General features: G+C 44.9%; 1 protein-coding gene across 7 annotated transcripts in view; it reads right to left on the bottom strand.

Annotated features, from left to right (window-relative positions):
- Window positions 1-16,709, bottom strand: part of fhip1b (FHF complex subunit HOOK interacting protein 1B) — a 157,407-nt gene that overhangs the window by 45,994 nt on the left and 94,704 nt on the right. For all 7 annotated transcript variants that reach the window (XM_087988499.1, XM_087988501.1, XM_087988497.1 and 4 more), the window contains 3 exons: window positions 14,824-15,423; window positions 4,848-5,006; window positions 1,125-1,211 (listed from right to left, as the gene is read on the bottom strand). In XM_087988499.1, the coding sequence (XP_087844625.1) occupies window positions 1,125-1,211; window positions 4,848-5,006; window positions 14,824-15,423 (846 nt within the window). The remainder of the gene's footprint in view (window positions 1-1,124; window positions 1,212-4,847; window positions 5,007-14,823; window positions 15,424-16,709) is intronic.

Raw genomic sequence — 16,709 nt, 5'->3', positions numbered from 1 at the left:
CTCCCTCATCACTGACCCTCCCACAGTGGAGCGCACCCTCAGCACTGACCCTCTGACAGTGCGGCGCACCCTCAGCACTGACCCTGCGACAGTGTAGTGCTCCCTCAGTACTGAACCCCCGACAGTGCGGTACTCCCTCAGTACTGACCCTCCAACAGTGCAGCACTCCCTCACTAGTGACCCTCTGACAGTGCGGCACTCCCTCAGCACTGACCCTCTGACAGTGCGGTACTCCCTCAGTACTGACCCTCCAACAGCGCAGTACTCCTTCAGTAATGACCCTCCGATAGTGTGGCCCCTCCCTCACTACTGTCTCCTCCGACAGTGTGGCGCTCCTCTTCACTGACCCTCTGACAGTGCGGCGCACCCTCAGCACTGACCCTGCGACAGTGTAGTGCTCCCTCAGTACTGAACCCCCGACAGTGCGGTACTCCCTCAGTACTGACCCTCCAACAGTGCAGCACTCCCTCACTAGTGACCCTCTGACAGTGCGGCACTCCCTCAGCACTGACCCTCTGACAGTGCGGTACTCCCTCAGTACTGACCCTCCAACAGCGCAGTACTCCTTCAGTAATGACCCTCCGATAGTGTGGCCCCTCCCTCACTACTGTCTCCTCCGACAGTGTGGCGCTCCTCTTCACTGACCCTCCGACAGTGTGGTGTTCCCTCAGTACTGACCCTCCGATAGTGCAGCATTCCCTCAGTAATGACCTTCTGACAGAGTGGTCCTCCCTCAGTACTGACTCTCCCTCAGTACTGACCCTCCTACACTGCAGCATTCCCTCAATAATGACCCTCCGACAGAGTGGCCCTCCCTCAGTACTGGCCCTCCCTCAGTACTGACCCTCCGACGGTGTGGCCCTCCCTCAGTACTGACGCTCCAACAGTGCGACAGTCCCTCAGCACTGACCCTTTGACAGTACAAAGTTTCTTTATCAATAGAGGAGTGGGTGTTGTAAGGTTGAGAGGAGGCTATTGATGGCAGGATCTTGAAGATAGACAAGAGGGTCTCGCTAGATGACTTGAAGGGATTAGGTTTCAAGCAAAGAAAAATCCACAGTGAAGTGGTGACAGACAGAGGGGCTGTGGAGACAACTGGGAGCACGAGCAAGCCTTAGCCTTACCTTATGGAGTGCAGGTCCCATAACTGGCACCAGGAACCCATTGTGAACATAATCTACCAACTGCTGCTGCACAAGTGGGTGGGCAACCTGGGGAAAACAAACAGAAACCAAATGTCTGGTACACAAGACGCAAATCTCAGGATCAGGATACAAATCCATAAGTCTTTCTCCATCAAAATTCGGAATTAAACCGTGTCACTGACAGCCTCAAGGTATCCAGAAACACTCCATGCCAACAGTGTACTTTCGAACATTAAAACAAAATAGTGAAGAGGCTGCAAATCAGAAATTAAAACGGACAGTACTAGCAATACCCAGCAGCTCAGGAAGCATCTATAGAAGCAGAAACAGAGTTTTGCATAAATAACCTTTGCTTAAGCAAAGACACATTTTCTCAAAAGGTTTGTCTTAAACTTGTCAGAACATTCACAAAAAATATCAATGTGAGAGAAATTATAATATAGTAATTTCTGAGAGGAGAGTGTTAATTGGTTCTACAGTTCTACAGCATGGAAACTGACCTAATCCCATTTGCCAGCATTGGTTGACAAGATCGGTGCCTTTCAAGATGGCGGAAGCAACAGGTTAGGAAGTTTTCGGCGCCCAGACCTTACTGCTCCCTCTCACATGACCGACCGTACATTTTGTTTAAATTTTATTTTCTTCATTTAACTTCTGAATCGAATTCATTTTTTCTTCTTTCTGTGCCTACGGTGATGGAGAGACATTGTGTTGAGCAGTAGATCAGGTCCATTCCTCGTGGCCATGGCGGTTGTGAGTTGAGGAACTGTTCTAGCATCGATGGAATGGGGTCTGTTCTTTTTCTTCTGTGTTTCGGCAACAACTACAACAACAGTGGTCTGAACAATTCCTCAATCCTCGCGAGTTAATTTGGACAATCTATTGATTCTAGGAAGTTGAGATGGGCTCTGATCCTTGAGAGTTGGGTCAGCCTCCTGGCAATGCCAGTGGTTGGAGTACCAGTAGCAATGAGGCAGCTTTGGCTGAGGTGATGTTCCATGTCTGGTCAGAGGTGGCAGGGGCTGCCTTCTCCTTTGTGTGTTGCAGCCTCAGGGGCAGCTTTGGCGGCTTTAGAGTAAGGCACTTCCTGTCGTCGTTTATGCAATCAAAAAACCATGGATTGAACAAAAAGTAAATTTGTCCTAACTTTGTATGAATGACTTATTTTTTATAATTTATGTAATTAAATGGTGCTGGATTAATGATGATGACATATACACATTTTTCTGTATTTTTATAAATCACGTAACAATAGCACAATGGCTCAATGGTTAGCACTGCTGCCTCACCGCGCCAGGGACCTGGGTTCGATTCCAGCCTCAGGCAACTGTCTGTGTGGAGTTTGCACATTCTCCCTGTGTCTGTGTGGGTTTCCTCCAGGTGCTGCTGTTTCCTCCCACAATCCAAAGATGTGCAGGCTAGGTGAATTGGCCATGGGAAATTGCCCATAGTGTTCAGGAATGTATAGGCTAGGTGCATTAGTCAGGGGTAAACATAGAGTAATAGGGTAGGGGAATGGGCCTGGGTGGGTTACTCTTTGGAGAGTCGGTGTGGACTTATTGTGCCAAATGGCCTGTTTCCACACTGTAGGGATCCTATGAATAAGTTGCTATACTATATAAAAAGTGAACCCTGATATTTGTACGGCATCCTGACAATGCTCCATAAATCATTCTTGGGTTCATGTTTTTATAACGCTTTTATTCAAAAAGGGAGGAAGGCATAAAGTAGGCATAAAGTAAGAAACTGTAGGCCAGTTAGTTTAACATCTGTCATTGGGAAATTGTTACAACCTATTCCTAAGGAAGTAATAACATTACATTTGGAAATTCAAAATGCAATCCGTTAGAGTCAGCTTGGTTTTGTAAGGATAAATCCTTTTGGTCAGAAGAATAGAAAGGCAACTTATTAACTAAATGGAGTGAAACTTCAGAGTTCTTCAGTGCAAAGGGACCAAAGTGTTCTCATGCACGAACACAGTAGTCTTCAGGTTCTGTAGCTATTAAAGGAAGACAAATGAAATTTTTGCACTTACTGACAAAGGAATAGAGTATAAAAGTAGGGAACAGTCACTGCAGCTGTAAAGGCAATTATGCGACCACAATGGGGTTAGCGTTAGGAGTATTGTATCTAATTTTGGCCCCCTTACTTGAAGAGGGATATATTTGCATTGGAGGCAATTCAGAGAAGATTCACTGGAATAATTCCAGAGGTGAAGGGTAAGTTATGAAGAGAGATTGAGTACTTTAGGCCTATACTCTCTGAATTTTAAAAGAATGAGGGGAGATCTAATTTAGATATATACTATGCTAAAGGAGAGTGAAAAAGTAGACCTAGAGAGGATGCTTCCTTGTCCGACAATTAGAACAAGAGGTAACAGTTTTCAGATAAGGGATAGTGGATTTCAATCAGTTAAGGAGGAATTACTTTTCTCAATGGGTTGTAAATCTATGGAATTCACTTCCCCAAAGTGTAGTGGATGCTGGGACATTGAATAAACTTTATGGAGAAAATAGATAGATGTTAAATTAGTAACGGGTTGAAGGGTTATGGAGAATGGGCAGGAAAATAGCTTTGGGGCCGAGATGAGTTCAGCCGGGATTATATTAAATGGTGAAGCTGGCTTGAGGGGCTGAATTGCCTCCTCCTGCTCCTAGTTCTTATGTAAAAGGGAGAGAGCTATTGGTGGACTAGTAATCCAGAACCGCAGACTAATATTCTGTGACAGATGTTCGAATCCTACTGTGGTAAATGGTGAAATTTTAATTTAATAAAAATCTGGAATTAAAGAACTTGCTTAATGGCAACCACATAACCATTGTTATAATAACCCATCTGGTTTACTGATGTACTTGAGAGAGGTAAATCTGCCTCCATACCATGTAGGTCCAGACTACCTCAGATTACCCTCCCTATCTCTGCAGCTTGAGCAACTGCTGAAGATGACTGTCCCATGTTACTACTATGCAGCCACAGCACGAGTGATGTTTGCCACTAACTGAATCCTGCCATCAAGTGAAAAAAAATTCTGCTTATGACACCAATGAATAATGTGCTATACAAATTCCAATACAAGTGGCATCATCAGGCCTATGTCAGATATTTAACTAACTGGCCTGTAGTTTCCTGCCTTCTGTCTCACTCTCTTTTTTGAGTGAAGGAGTTACATTCATAGTTTCCAATCTAATGAACTTTCCCTGAATCAAGGGGTTTTGGGATAAATTGCATCAACTCTCTCACTATCCACTTCTTTTCTAACCCGAGGATGAAGTCCAGAGGGATCCAGACATTTGGCAGCCGCAGCTCCAACACTTTACCGAGTCCCATTTCCATGGTGATGAGTTTTCAGATTCCTCCCTCACCTGCATTTCCTGATTAGTTGCTGCTTCTGGGATGGGATTTGTACTCTCGAGCATGAACATTTAGGCAAATGCCTGTTCAGTTCATCAGTCATCTCCTGATTTTCCACTATCAATTCTCCAAACTAACTTCCAATAGGACTGACTTCCCCAAACTCATCAATTAGATTCCAGCCTCAGGGCTAATCAGTCCCAGAGGTTTTCATTAAAAACCCTGAGATCCTTGATCAGATGTTAAATTAGATTAAATGGGCTGCTGGGTTAAATCCCACTTTTCTTTCTCATGTCCTTACTGAAAACTGCTAACAGCTGGGCTTTTGAAGGGGAACTGTGGACTCTGTACCTGAATTACAGCATTACAGAATTCCAGGGAGTTCATAAACATAGTGAGTGAGGAGACTCCCATCCAATCCTCACGCCTGAGTGCATGCCAATCATCCCCTCGCACTTCGATCTTTCGAGGTAAAGACGAATAAAGTGCACTGAGACCCGTGGCCAGCACCTGTAGGAGCAAGGTCAAAGGTTAGACGGCAAACCATGACAAACACAACACAGAAGAGGATCATCTGCTTCCCAGTCACCTGTTGGTCTAACCACCGACAGCGTGGATACACAGGAGATGTGCTACATAGTGCTACTAACTTGGTCTCACAGCACAGGTTTGGGCAGAAAATGCACAACAACCTGAGCTATATTACACACAGTCACAGGGGACTAAAAGCTACCAACCTGTACTAAGAGTCACCAGCATTCAGGGGCCAGGGGATCATGAGATGGAGTTTAATGCTTGACGTCCAGAGGTGATACCATTTCATCAGGTGAACACCTCACCACCCTTCACTTTTATCCTAATAAAGTTCAAGTATTTTGACCTGCTGCCACTAGGTATCTCTTAAGAGGGCAATCAATGCTGACGAGAGAGCTTCAGACTGCTAGCCAGCGATGGCAGAAGGGTCTTACTCAGGAGCCAATCATGAAAAGCAAATTTGGGGCACGTGGATAGATGTCGGTTTATTTATTCACTTGGGGGGGTGGACATTGCTGGCTAGCCAGTATTTATTGCCCATCCCTAATTACCTCTTCAGAAAGTGGGAGTGAGCTGCTTTCTTGAACCATTGCATGAGCTGTGGGTTGACCCACAATGTCCTTAAGGAGAGAGTTTCAGGATTTTGACCCAGTGACACTGAAGGAATGACGATATATTTCCAAGTCAGGATGGCGAGTGGCTTGGAGGAGAACTTGCAGGGGGTGGTGTTCCCACATATCTATGGCCCTCATTCTTGTAGATGGAAGTGGTCACGTGTTTGGAAGGCGCTCTCTACGGAACCTTGGCAGAAATTCAGGGAGCTAGGATGGAAGCTTAGAGCTAGGACGAACAGAGTTGTTGTCTCTGGTTTGTTGCCCGTGCCATGTGCTAGTGAGGCGAGGAATAGGGAGAGAGAGGAGTTGAACATGTGGCTACAAGGATGGTGCAGGAGGGAGGGTTTTGGATTCTTGGATAATTGGGGCTCTTTCTGGGGTAGGTGGGACCTCTACAAGCAGGATGGTCTTCATCTGAACCAGAGGAGTACAAATATCCTGGGGGGGGGGGAAATTTGCGACAGCTATTGGGGTGGGTTTAAACTAATCCAGCAGGGGGATGGGAACCAAAATTGTAGCTCGAGTATAGAAAAAGTTGAGAGTAGGGAGGTCCGAAATCAAGATTCAGGGACACAAGATGGCACCGTCTAGCAAGAAGTTGGTTTGAAGTATGTCTACTTCAACGCCAGGAGCATCCGGAATAAGATGGGTGAACTTGCAGCAAGGGTTGATACCTGGGACTTCGACGTTGTGGCCATTTCGGAGACATGGATAGGGCAGGGACAGAAATGGTTGTTGCAGGTTCCAGGATTCAGATGTTTCAGTAAGAACAGAGAAGATGGTAAAAGAGGGGGAGGTGTGGCCTTGTTGGTCAAGGATAGTATTACATTGGCAGAAAGGATGTTTGGGGACTCGTCAACTGAGGTAGTATGGGCTGAGGTTAGAAACAGGAAAGGAGAGGTCACCCTGTTGAGAGTTTTCTATAGGCCTCCAAATAGTTCCAGAGATGTAGAGGAAAGGATATCAAAGGTGATTTTCGATAGGAGTGAGAGAGACAGGGTAGTTGTCATGGGGGACTTCAACTTTCCAAATATTGACTGGGAACATTATAGTACGAGTACTACAGATGGGTCAGTTTTTGTCCAGTGTGTGCAGGAGAGCTTCCTGACACAGTATGTAGACAGACCAACAAGGGGCAAAATCACATTAGATTTGGTACTGGGTAATGAGCCCGGCCAGGTGTTAGACTTGGAAGTAGATAAGCACTTTGGTGATAGCGATCACAATTCTGTTATGTTTACTTTAGTGATAGAAAGGGATAGATGTATACCACTGGGCAAGAGTTACAGCTGGGGGAAAGGCAATTACGATGCAATTAGGCAAGATTTAGGAAGCATAGGATGGGGAAGGAAACTGCAGGGGATGGGCACATTAGAAATGTGGAGCTTATTCAAGGAAAAGCTCCTGAGTGTCCTAGATAAGCATGTTCCTGTCAGGCAGGGAGGAAGCTGTAGAGCATGGGAGCCGTGGTTTACGAAGGAAGTGGAATAGATTAGATTAGATTACAGTAAGAAATAGATTAGACTACTTACAGTGTGGAAACAGGCCCTTCAGCCCAACAAGTCCACACCGACCCGCCGAAGCGCACCCAGACCCATTCCCCTACATTTGCCCCTGCACCTAACACTACGGGCAATTTAGCATGGTCAATTCACCTAACCTGCACATTTTTGGACTGTGGGAGGAAACCGGAGCACCCGGAGGAAACCCACGCAGACACGGGGAGAATGTGCAAACTCCACACAGTCAGTCGCCTGAGGCGGGAATTGAACCCGGGTCTCTGGCGCTGTGAGGCAGCAGTGCTAACCTCTGTGCCACCGTGCCGCCAAAAATCTCTGGTCAAGAGGAAGAAGAAGGCTTATGTTAGGATTGAGCCCTCCACTATCACCTGATGAAGGAGCGTCGCTCCGAAAGCTAGTGTGCTTCCAATTAAACCTGTTGGACTATAACCTGGTGTTGTGTGATTTTTAACTATGTTAGGATGAGATGTGAAGGCTCAGTTAGGGCACTTGAGGGTTACAAGGCAGTCAGGAAAGACCTAAAGAGAGCGCTCAGAAGAGCCAGGAGGAGACATGAGAAGTTGTTGATGAATAGGATCAGGGTAAACCCTAAGGCTTTCTATAGGTATTTAAGGAATAAAAGAATGACGAGAGTAAGATTAGGGCCAATCAAGGATTGTAGGGGAAGTTGTGTGTGGAGTCAGAGGAGATAGAGGAAGCACCTAATGAATATTTTTCGACAGTATTCACTCTAGAAAACGACAATGTTGTCGAGGAGAATACTGAGGTACAGGCTACTAGACTAGGTGGGATTGAGGTTCACAAGGAAGAGGTATTAGAAATACTGCAGAGTGTGAAAATAGGTAAGCCCCCTGGGCCGGATGGGATTTATCCTAGGATCCTCTGGGAGGCCAGGGAGGAGATTGCCGAGCCTTTGGCATTGATCTTTAAATCGTCATTGTCTACAGGAATAGTGCCAGAAAACTGGAGGATAGCAAATGTGGTTCCCCTGTTCAAGAAGGGGAGGAGAGACAACCCTGGTAATTATAGACCAGTGAGCCTTACTTCAGTTGTTTGTCAAGTGTTGGAAAAGGTTATAAGAGATAGGATTTATAATCATCTAGAAAAGAATAATTAGATTAAGGATAGTCAGCATGGTTTTGTGAAGGGTAGGTCGTGCCTCACAAACCTTATTGAGTTCTTTGAGAAGGTGACCAAACAGGTAGATGAGAGTAAACTGGTTGATGTGGTGTATATGGGTTTCAGCAAGGCGTTCAATAATGTTTCCCACAGTAGGCTATTGTACAAAATGCGGAAGAGTGGGATTGTGGGAGATATAGCAGTATGGATCAGTAATTGGCTTGCTGAAAGACGACAGAGGGTGGTGGTTGATGGGAAATGTTCATCCAGTTACCAGTGGTGTACCACAAGGATCGGTGTTGGGTCCACTGCTGTTTGTCATTTTTATAAACGACCTGGATGAGGGCATAAAAGGGTGGGTTAGTAAATTTGCAGACGACACTAAGGTCGGTGGAGTTGTGGATAGTGACCAAGGATATTGTAGGTTACAGAGAGACATAGATAAGCTACAGAGCTGGGCTGAGAGGTGGCAAATGGAGTTTAATGCAGACAAGTGTGAGGTGATTCACTTTGGTCAGAGTAACCGGAATGCAAAGTACTGGGCTAATGGTAAGATTCTTGGTAGTGTAGATAAGCAGAGAGATCTCGGTGTCCAGGTACACAGATCCTTGAAAGTTGCCACCCAGGTTGACAGGGTTGTTAAGAAGGCATACAGTGTTTTAGCTTTTATTAATAGAGGGATTGAGTTCCGGAACCATGAGGTTATGTTCCAGCTGTACAAAACTCTGGTGCGGCCGCACTTGGAGTATTGTGTACAGTTCTGGTCACCGCATTACAACAAGGATGTGGAAGCTTTGGAAAGGATGCAGAGGAGATTTACTAGGATGTTGTCTGGTATGGAGGGGAGGTCTTACGAGGAAAGGCTGAGGGACTTAGATTAGATTAGATTAGATTACTTACTTAGATTAGATTACTTACAGTGTGGAAACAGGCCCTTCGGCCCAACAAGTCCACACCGCCCCGCCGAAGCGCAACCCACCCATACCCCTACATTTACCCCTTACCTAACACTACGGGCAATTTAGCATGGCCAATTCACCTAACCTGCACATCTTTTGGATTGTAGGAGGAAACCGGTGCACCCGGAGGAAACCCACGCAGACACGGGGAGAACGTGCAAACTCCACACAGTCAGTCGCCTGAGACTTGAAGCTGTTTTCGTTGAAGAGAAGAAGGTTGAGAGGTGACTTAATAGAGACATATAAGATAATCAGAGGGTTAGACAGGGTGGACAGGGAGAGCCTTTTTCCAAGTATGGTGACAGCGAGCACGAGGGGGCATAGCTTTAAATTTAGGGGTGATAGATGTAGGACAGATGTCAGAGGTAGTTTCTTTACTCAGAGAGTAGTAAGGGTATGGAATGCTTTGCCTGCGACGGTAGTAGATTCGCCAAGTTTAAGTACATTTAAGTCGTCATTGGACAAGCAGATGGACGAACATGGAATAGTGTAGGTGGGATGGGCTTCAGATGGGTATGACAGGTCGGCGCAACATCGAGGGCCAAAGGGCCTGTACTGCACTGTAATGTTCTATGTCCTTATCTGTTCTCCTTGTTATATTCTCAAAAAACTCCAGTAGATTTATGTATGATTTTCCTTTCATAAACAAACTCACACTGACTTTGTCTAATCCCGTTAAAACTTTCTAAATGTTCTGTTATCACACTTTTTATAACAGACTGTGGCATTTTCCCCCAGTGCTGATGTTAGGCTAACTGGTCTGTAATTCTGTTTTCTCTCTGCCTCCCTTTTTAAATAGTAAGGTTACATTAGCCACCCTGCAATCTGTAGGAACTGCTCCAGAGTCTATAGCATTTTGGAAGATGACCACTAAATCATCCTTTATTTCCAGGACTACATCCTATAGAATTCTGGGACATAGATTGTCAGGCCCTGGAGACTTATCATCATTTAACCCTATTAATTTTCCAAGCTCCATTTTCTTGCTAATTTGGATTTATTTCAATGCCTTACTCTCACTAGAGCCTTGGTTCTTCAACATTTCTGGAAGATTATTTAAGACCTCTTTTGTGAAAACAGAACCAAAATGTGTTCATTTTTTTCTGCCAATTCTTTGTTCCTTGTTATTATTTCCCCCATTTCTGATTGTAAGGGACCTAGTTAGTGGACGGCACGGTGACACAGTGGTTAGCACTGTTGCCTCACAGCGCCAGAGACCCGGATTCAATTCCCACCTCAGGTGACTGACTGTGTGGAGTTTGCACATTCTCCCCGTGTCTGCGTGGGTTTCCTCCGGGTGCTCCGGTTTCCTCCCACAGTCCAAAAAAAAATGTGCAGGTTAGGCAAATTGGCCATGCTAAATTGCCCGTAGTGTTAGGTGTAGGGGTAATGGGTCTGGGTGGGTTACGCTTCGGCGGGTCGGTGTGGACTTGTTGGGCTGAAGGGCCTGTTTCCACACTGTAAGTAATCTAATCTAATCTAATCTAATCTAATCTAATCTAATCTAATCTAATCTATATTTCTCTTTACTGATCTTTTTCACTTCACATATTTACAGATGCTTTTACATTCAGTTTTTGTGTTCCTTGCAGGTTTATGCTTATTCTCTATTTTCCCCCTCCTTATCAATCTTTTTGACTTCTTTGCTGAATTCTAAACTGCTCCCAGTTCGCAGGCTTGCTGTTTGCCCTGGCATTTTTATCTGCCACTTCTTCGGACCACAGCCTTTTGTAGAACACGCTGCCAAATTAATCTAATCCCTTCTGTCTGCCCTTGGTCCATATCCTTCCATTCCTTGCATATTCATGTGTTTATCTAAAAGTCCCTGAAACATCCCTATTGTATCTGCCTCCACCACTACCCTTTGCAGAGCGTTCCAGACTCCTACCATGCCCTGTGTAAAAGACTTGCCTCTCAATCTCCCTTGAACTTTCCCCCTTTCCCCTTAAACACATGCTACCTAGTACCAGACATTCCAACTCAGGGAAACAGATTCTGAACATCAACACTATCTGTGCATCTCATAATTTTATTACCTTTATTAAGTCTCCCCTCAGCCTTCATTGCTCCAGAGAAAACAACATGAGTTTTTCTAGCCTCTCCTTATAGTTCATACCCTCTTATCCTGACAACATCCTGGTAAACCTCTTCTGCACCCTCTCCAAAGACTCCACATACTTCTTGTAATGAGGCAACCAGAATTGAATGCAATGCTCTAAGTAAGGCCTAACCAAAGTCTTATAAAGCAGCAGCATGACATCCTGACACTTGCACTCAATTTCCTGACCAATAAAGGCAAGCATGATATACACCTTCTTTATCACCCTATCCACTTGTGTGGCTGCTTTCAGGGAGCTATGGACTTGAATCCCAAGATCCCTGTGCACATTAATGCTGTTCAGGGTGCTGCTATTAACTGTATTCTTTTCCTTAATATTTGATCTCCCAAAGTGCAGCACCTCACACTTAACCAGATTAAACTCCATCTGCCATTTCTCCACCCATTTCTGTAACTGATCTATATCTTGCTGTATCCTTTGACAACCTTCTACACTATCCACAACTCCACCGATCTTTGTGTTATCTGCAAACTTACTAACCCACCATCTACAATTTCATGCAAGTCATTTATGTATATCACAAACAGCAGAGGTCCCAGTACAGAACCCTGCAGTTTTGTAAACCATGATTTAGTCACCTTTCCTGTTTTGTTATTGCACCAGTTTGGAATGAAGAATTGTTGTAATTCAGATATACATTCCTTCAGTATTAGCCATTGCCTCTAAAATGTCAATCCATTTTGTAAGGTTATCTAATCCAGCCTTGCCAATTTGCATCTCATAGTCTTGTAATTTTCTTCATTTAGATTCCCAACCCTCTATTCTGATTCAACTTCTTCACGCTCAATCTAAATTAACAATTATATTATTTTATGGTCACTTTTTATCCAAAACTACACCTTGCACACAAAGACTGTTAATTAGCGTCTTCTCATTGCACAATACCTAAGCTGGAATAGCCTCCTTTTCAGTTGGTTCTTCAAAGTATTGGCTGAAAAAAAAATCACCAGGAAATGCTCCTCAACTAATATTGCTACTTTGGTTGTCCAATCCATATATAGATTAAAGTCACCCATGATGACAGCTGTACCCTTACAGCATCCATATCTTTTTCCTGTTTAATGTCTTCTCTTAAATAAATGCTATTGTTTGGGAACTATAGACACCCACACAAAGGGTTTCTGTCCCTTATCTCCACCCATATAGAGTCCATCTCATGCATTTCCAAGTCAATATCCTTCCTGACTATTGCATTGAGTCCATCTTCACTAACAATGCTACCCCAACCCTCTTTTTCCTATTTATCTGTCCTTCCTAAATACTGAATACCTCTGGGACGTTTAGTTCCCATCCTTGGTTATCCTGCAGCCATGTCTCCGTGATTATAACTTTAGCTAACTATATAATAACCGTGTGTACCTATTTGCGCTGCTAATTCATCTACCTCACTGCACACATTACCTTTTGCCTTGTCTTTTTAACCTCATTAGTCATTGTGGCCTTATTTTGCATTATGCCCCACTTATTTTTCACCCTTGTTTTTTCTGCCTTCTATTCTTGCATCTGACTATTGCATCTTTCATTTCTTTCCTTGTTTTCTCCTTCTCTGTCTCCCAGCTCAGGTCCCCATCCCCTGCCATTCTAGTTGTTTGTTGGAGATGGTAATTGTATAGTGTGGATGCTGCTTGCCACTTGTTGGCCCAATCCTAGATATTGCATGCCAATAAAATAAATTAAAAACATTGTAAACATAGGATATTTGGAATACTGCAATACTGAAATACTTGCTGCATGCCAGTTGTTGCTGTAGACTAGCTTAATGATTTTTCTGACTGGAGAAAATCCCTTTGCTCCTTCACAGTAAATGGTTTGATGGTTTGGTTTTGAGATGCATCAATTTAAAAAAAAACTCATAAGGAGTGAGCTGAGCATTAATCTCAGTGTAAAGTGGCTGTTATAAAAAGGTGAAGGGAATTCAAAACCAAAGAATTCATAGCGCCTTTCACAATTGCAGCAGTGTTTTACAGCCAACTGCACGTGGGAAATAACTTAGCTGGTTGGAGAATAAAAAGGTCTCCAAGATGTTTGACATCAGCTGGTGAAGAGGGAAATGTTGGAGAATGCTGGTTTATGCCTGTTAACTCCAACAGCAATCTCAGTCCAGTTGCCAGCAAGTGCTGGTGTCAGGAAGTGGTTGCGTCTGCCTCTCAAAAGCTAAGGGAACACACCCTGTTGGCCAGTTGCAGTAACCGCCTAGGAGATTCCAAACATTCCAGTCCACTCCCGACACACCGAAAGAGACTGGAGCCGCGGCTCCACTGGGAAAGCAGTTTGTGTTTAACACTGGGCTGCTTCATTCGTCAGCACGGAGCTCAAAGGTGATGAGGCACAAATCCAACCCTCACCAAGGAGGGGGCCAGCACATTAAAGACTATACACAGCAGCTCGTCTGTTCCTCAGCACTGAAATAAACGTGCTGCATTTTCCACACCCAGTCCAACAACCCCTCCCAACCTCCCACCAAGAAAAATGGGGTCACAGAGGTGAGCAAAGACCCCACTCTGTGTTTATTCCAGCTCTGTGTTTATTTAGCTGATCGCTAATTTGGCTCAGTGATCCTGAGCTGAAAGGGTTGGGAGAAGAAGGAGGCATGAGCCAAAATCGCTATCCAGTGAAAGACCAGACAGAAAGTATTGCTTTGATTTGATTTATTATTGTCATATGTACCTAGATACTGTGAAAAGATTTGTAAACTGGGTGAGAAGGAGCCTGGACTGCACTGCTCTGACAGCTCCCAAACCTTCCCATTCCCTTTCTGACATGACCATCCTTGGTCTCCTCCACTGCCACAGCGATTCAGATTGCAAATTGAAGAAACAACACCTCATCTTCTGCCTGAGCAGCCTACAGCCCAGAGGACTCAACACTGAGTTCAACAATTTCTAATAACTTCCTTCCCCAACTCCCTTCCCAGCCATCCCTCTCCCGTCCATTCCTCTGACTGACCCTTCCTTCCAGCCACTAACCGGATTCATTCCTACCAATGACCAACCAGGCTGTACCTTCTACCTGTATTCACCTATCATTACCTCACCACTGCACCCCCTTCTCACAAAACCTCCTCCACAATCCCCTTCATCTGGAGCTCCCCTTATATCCACCCCCAGTCCTGAAGAAGGGTTACTCCCGAAATGTTGACTTCTCCATCTCCTGAGGCTGCCTGGCTTGCTGTGTTCTCCCAGCCTCCTGCCTGTCTACCTTGGATTTCAGCATCTGCAGGTTTTTGTCATTTCTCCCAATATGAAACATGCAGCGATTGGACAGTTGCACAGACAGCATGAACACGAAGAGCTCACCGTGTGATGAGAGAGCTGAGACCAGAGCCTCGCTAACCCAGCCCTCCCTTCCCCACAGGCACTGATATACGTTCCCCCCATCCCACCAACAGCGAAATATTCCTGTGCCCCTCTCTCTCACGCACCAATATTGGCCCCACCCCACCGTCATAGGGAAGTACTCACCGGGCAGAAGTAGGAATTCTCAGCAATGTATTTCGCCACAGTATCATTCTCTGCAGAGATAGCCATGATGAGGAGCAGTGCATCTCGTGCCTGTTGTCCAATCAGACCATCGCGATGGATAAAGGGAACCAGAATAGAGAAGATGAGGAGCTTTGCTGGGCCTTGGTTGGTCTGACTGTGAAAGAACAGTTCCAGGATAGAAGGCTCCTTGGCCAGTGACACACAGATCTGGTTGAGAAGCAGCACCAGGTTGTTCTCTACCACTGGGGAACGCGGTTCCACACAAGCGCTCAGCAACCGCATCAAAGGCAAGAGGATGGGCTTGTGTCGCAGCAGCTGCTGATGGGACTGACTGACCAGCAGCTCATACAGCTTCAGCTGCTCGATTTTCTTGTCGTCACTGAATTGCCAGCGCAGGTTCCAACTCAGCAACCTGTCCAGGATTCCTTCCACAATCACAAGCTCCAGGATGGGACCAATCCCTGTGCTGTCCTGTGGCCTCTCCTCTGCCAACAGATACATCATTTGATCGGTATAATTACGGACTGCACTCGCTTCATCCGCTGTTCGTGAGTCCTGCCGCTCCAGAATACGACTCACCTGCAATACAACCCAATAAAGGTCAAAGGTTCTGCCTCAGTTAGAACAGGAAGCCATTCAGTCACAGTGTTACAGAGTTATACAGCACAGAAACAGACCCTTTGGTCCAATGTGTCCATGCTGATCAATTTTCCCAAACTAATCTAGTCCCACTTGCCTACATTTGGCTTATATCCCTCCAAACCTTTCCTAATCATGGACCTGTTCAAACATCTTTAAATGTTATCATTGTATCTGCATCTTCCGCTTAATCTGGCAGTTTGTTCCACAACTTATAACTCAAACCCTTCAGTCCTGGCAACATCCTGGGAAATCTTTTCGGAACCCTCTCCAATTTAATAATACCCTTCCTGCAGCAGGGCGACTAGAATTGTAAACAGTACTCCAAAACTGGCCTCGCCACATCCTGTAGAACCTTGACATGACATCCCAACTCCTTTACTCAAACATCTGAGCAATGAAGGCTAGAGTGCTAACCGCCTTCCTACCCACCCTGTCTACCTGTGATGCAACTTTCAAGGAACCATGTACTTGAACCCCTAGGTCTCTGTTCAACAACACTACCCAGCGCTCTTCCATTAATTATCCTTGTTAGTTTTAGCAAAATTTATTTAGCCTCACATTTATCTCCATCATTCTATTAGATCATGGCTGAACCCCAGTTGTGTTTCACCTTTCGGGTCTGGAAACATTAATATACTTACTCAACAAATGGTTTCAAGATAAAGGCCAACGTTTCAATAATCTTTGAGTTATTTTGCATACCTGTCTGTTAGCTTTCTGTATTTTCAATCCAGGGACTCATTTTTCTTGTCTCTCTTACTGCCTCATTGTTAGTTCATTACGTTTTATAAAATAATGCATACAACTCTGGATAACCTTCTTAAAGTGTGGAAGCTGGAACTTAGTAGGTGCAAAGGAGATTAGCTGGGGATGAGGGACTTCAGTTCCTGTGGACATTAGACAAGCTGTGATTGTTCTTCTTACAGGAGAGAAGCTGATGTGGAGTCTGACAGAAATATTCAAACTTATGATGAGTGAATTCGAGAAACCAGGAATGGAAAGGATAACAGAAAGAGAGAGAGATTCAAATTAATTGACAAAAGAACCGGGTGGCAGAAATGTTTACTTTTACATTCAGTGACTTATCTTTTATTCACTAATAGGATGTGGGTGTCATTGGCTGGGCCCAGTATTTATTGCCCGTCCCTAGCTGCTCTTGAGAAGGTGGAGGTGAGCTCAGCAGTCCAATTTGATCCACTATGCCCTTAAGGAGGGAATTCCAG

The sequence above is a fragment of the Chiloscyllium plagiosum genome, unplaced genomic scaffold, assembly GCF_037043375.1.
Source record: "Chiloscyllium plagiosum isolate Xiang-an unplaced genomic scaffold, Cpla_swu_hap1 HiC_scaffold_6, whole genome shotgun sequence".
Taxonomy (NCBI): Eukaryota; Metazoa; Chordata; class Chondrichthyes; order Orectolobiformes; family Hemiscylliidae; genus Chiloscyllium; species Chiloscyllium plagiosum.
Note: the sequence above shows the minus strand (reverse complement) of the source record. Positions and strands in the feature narration are given on the sequence as shown.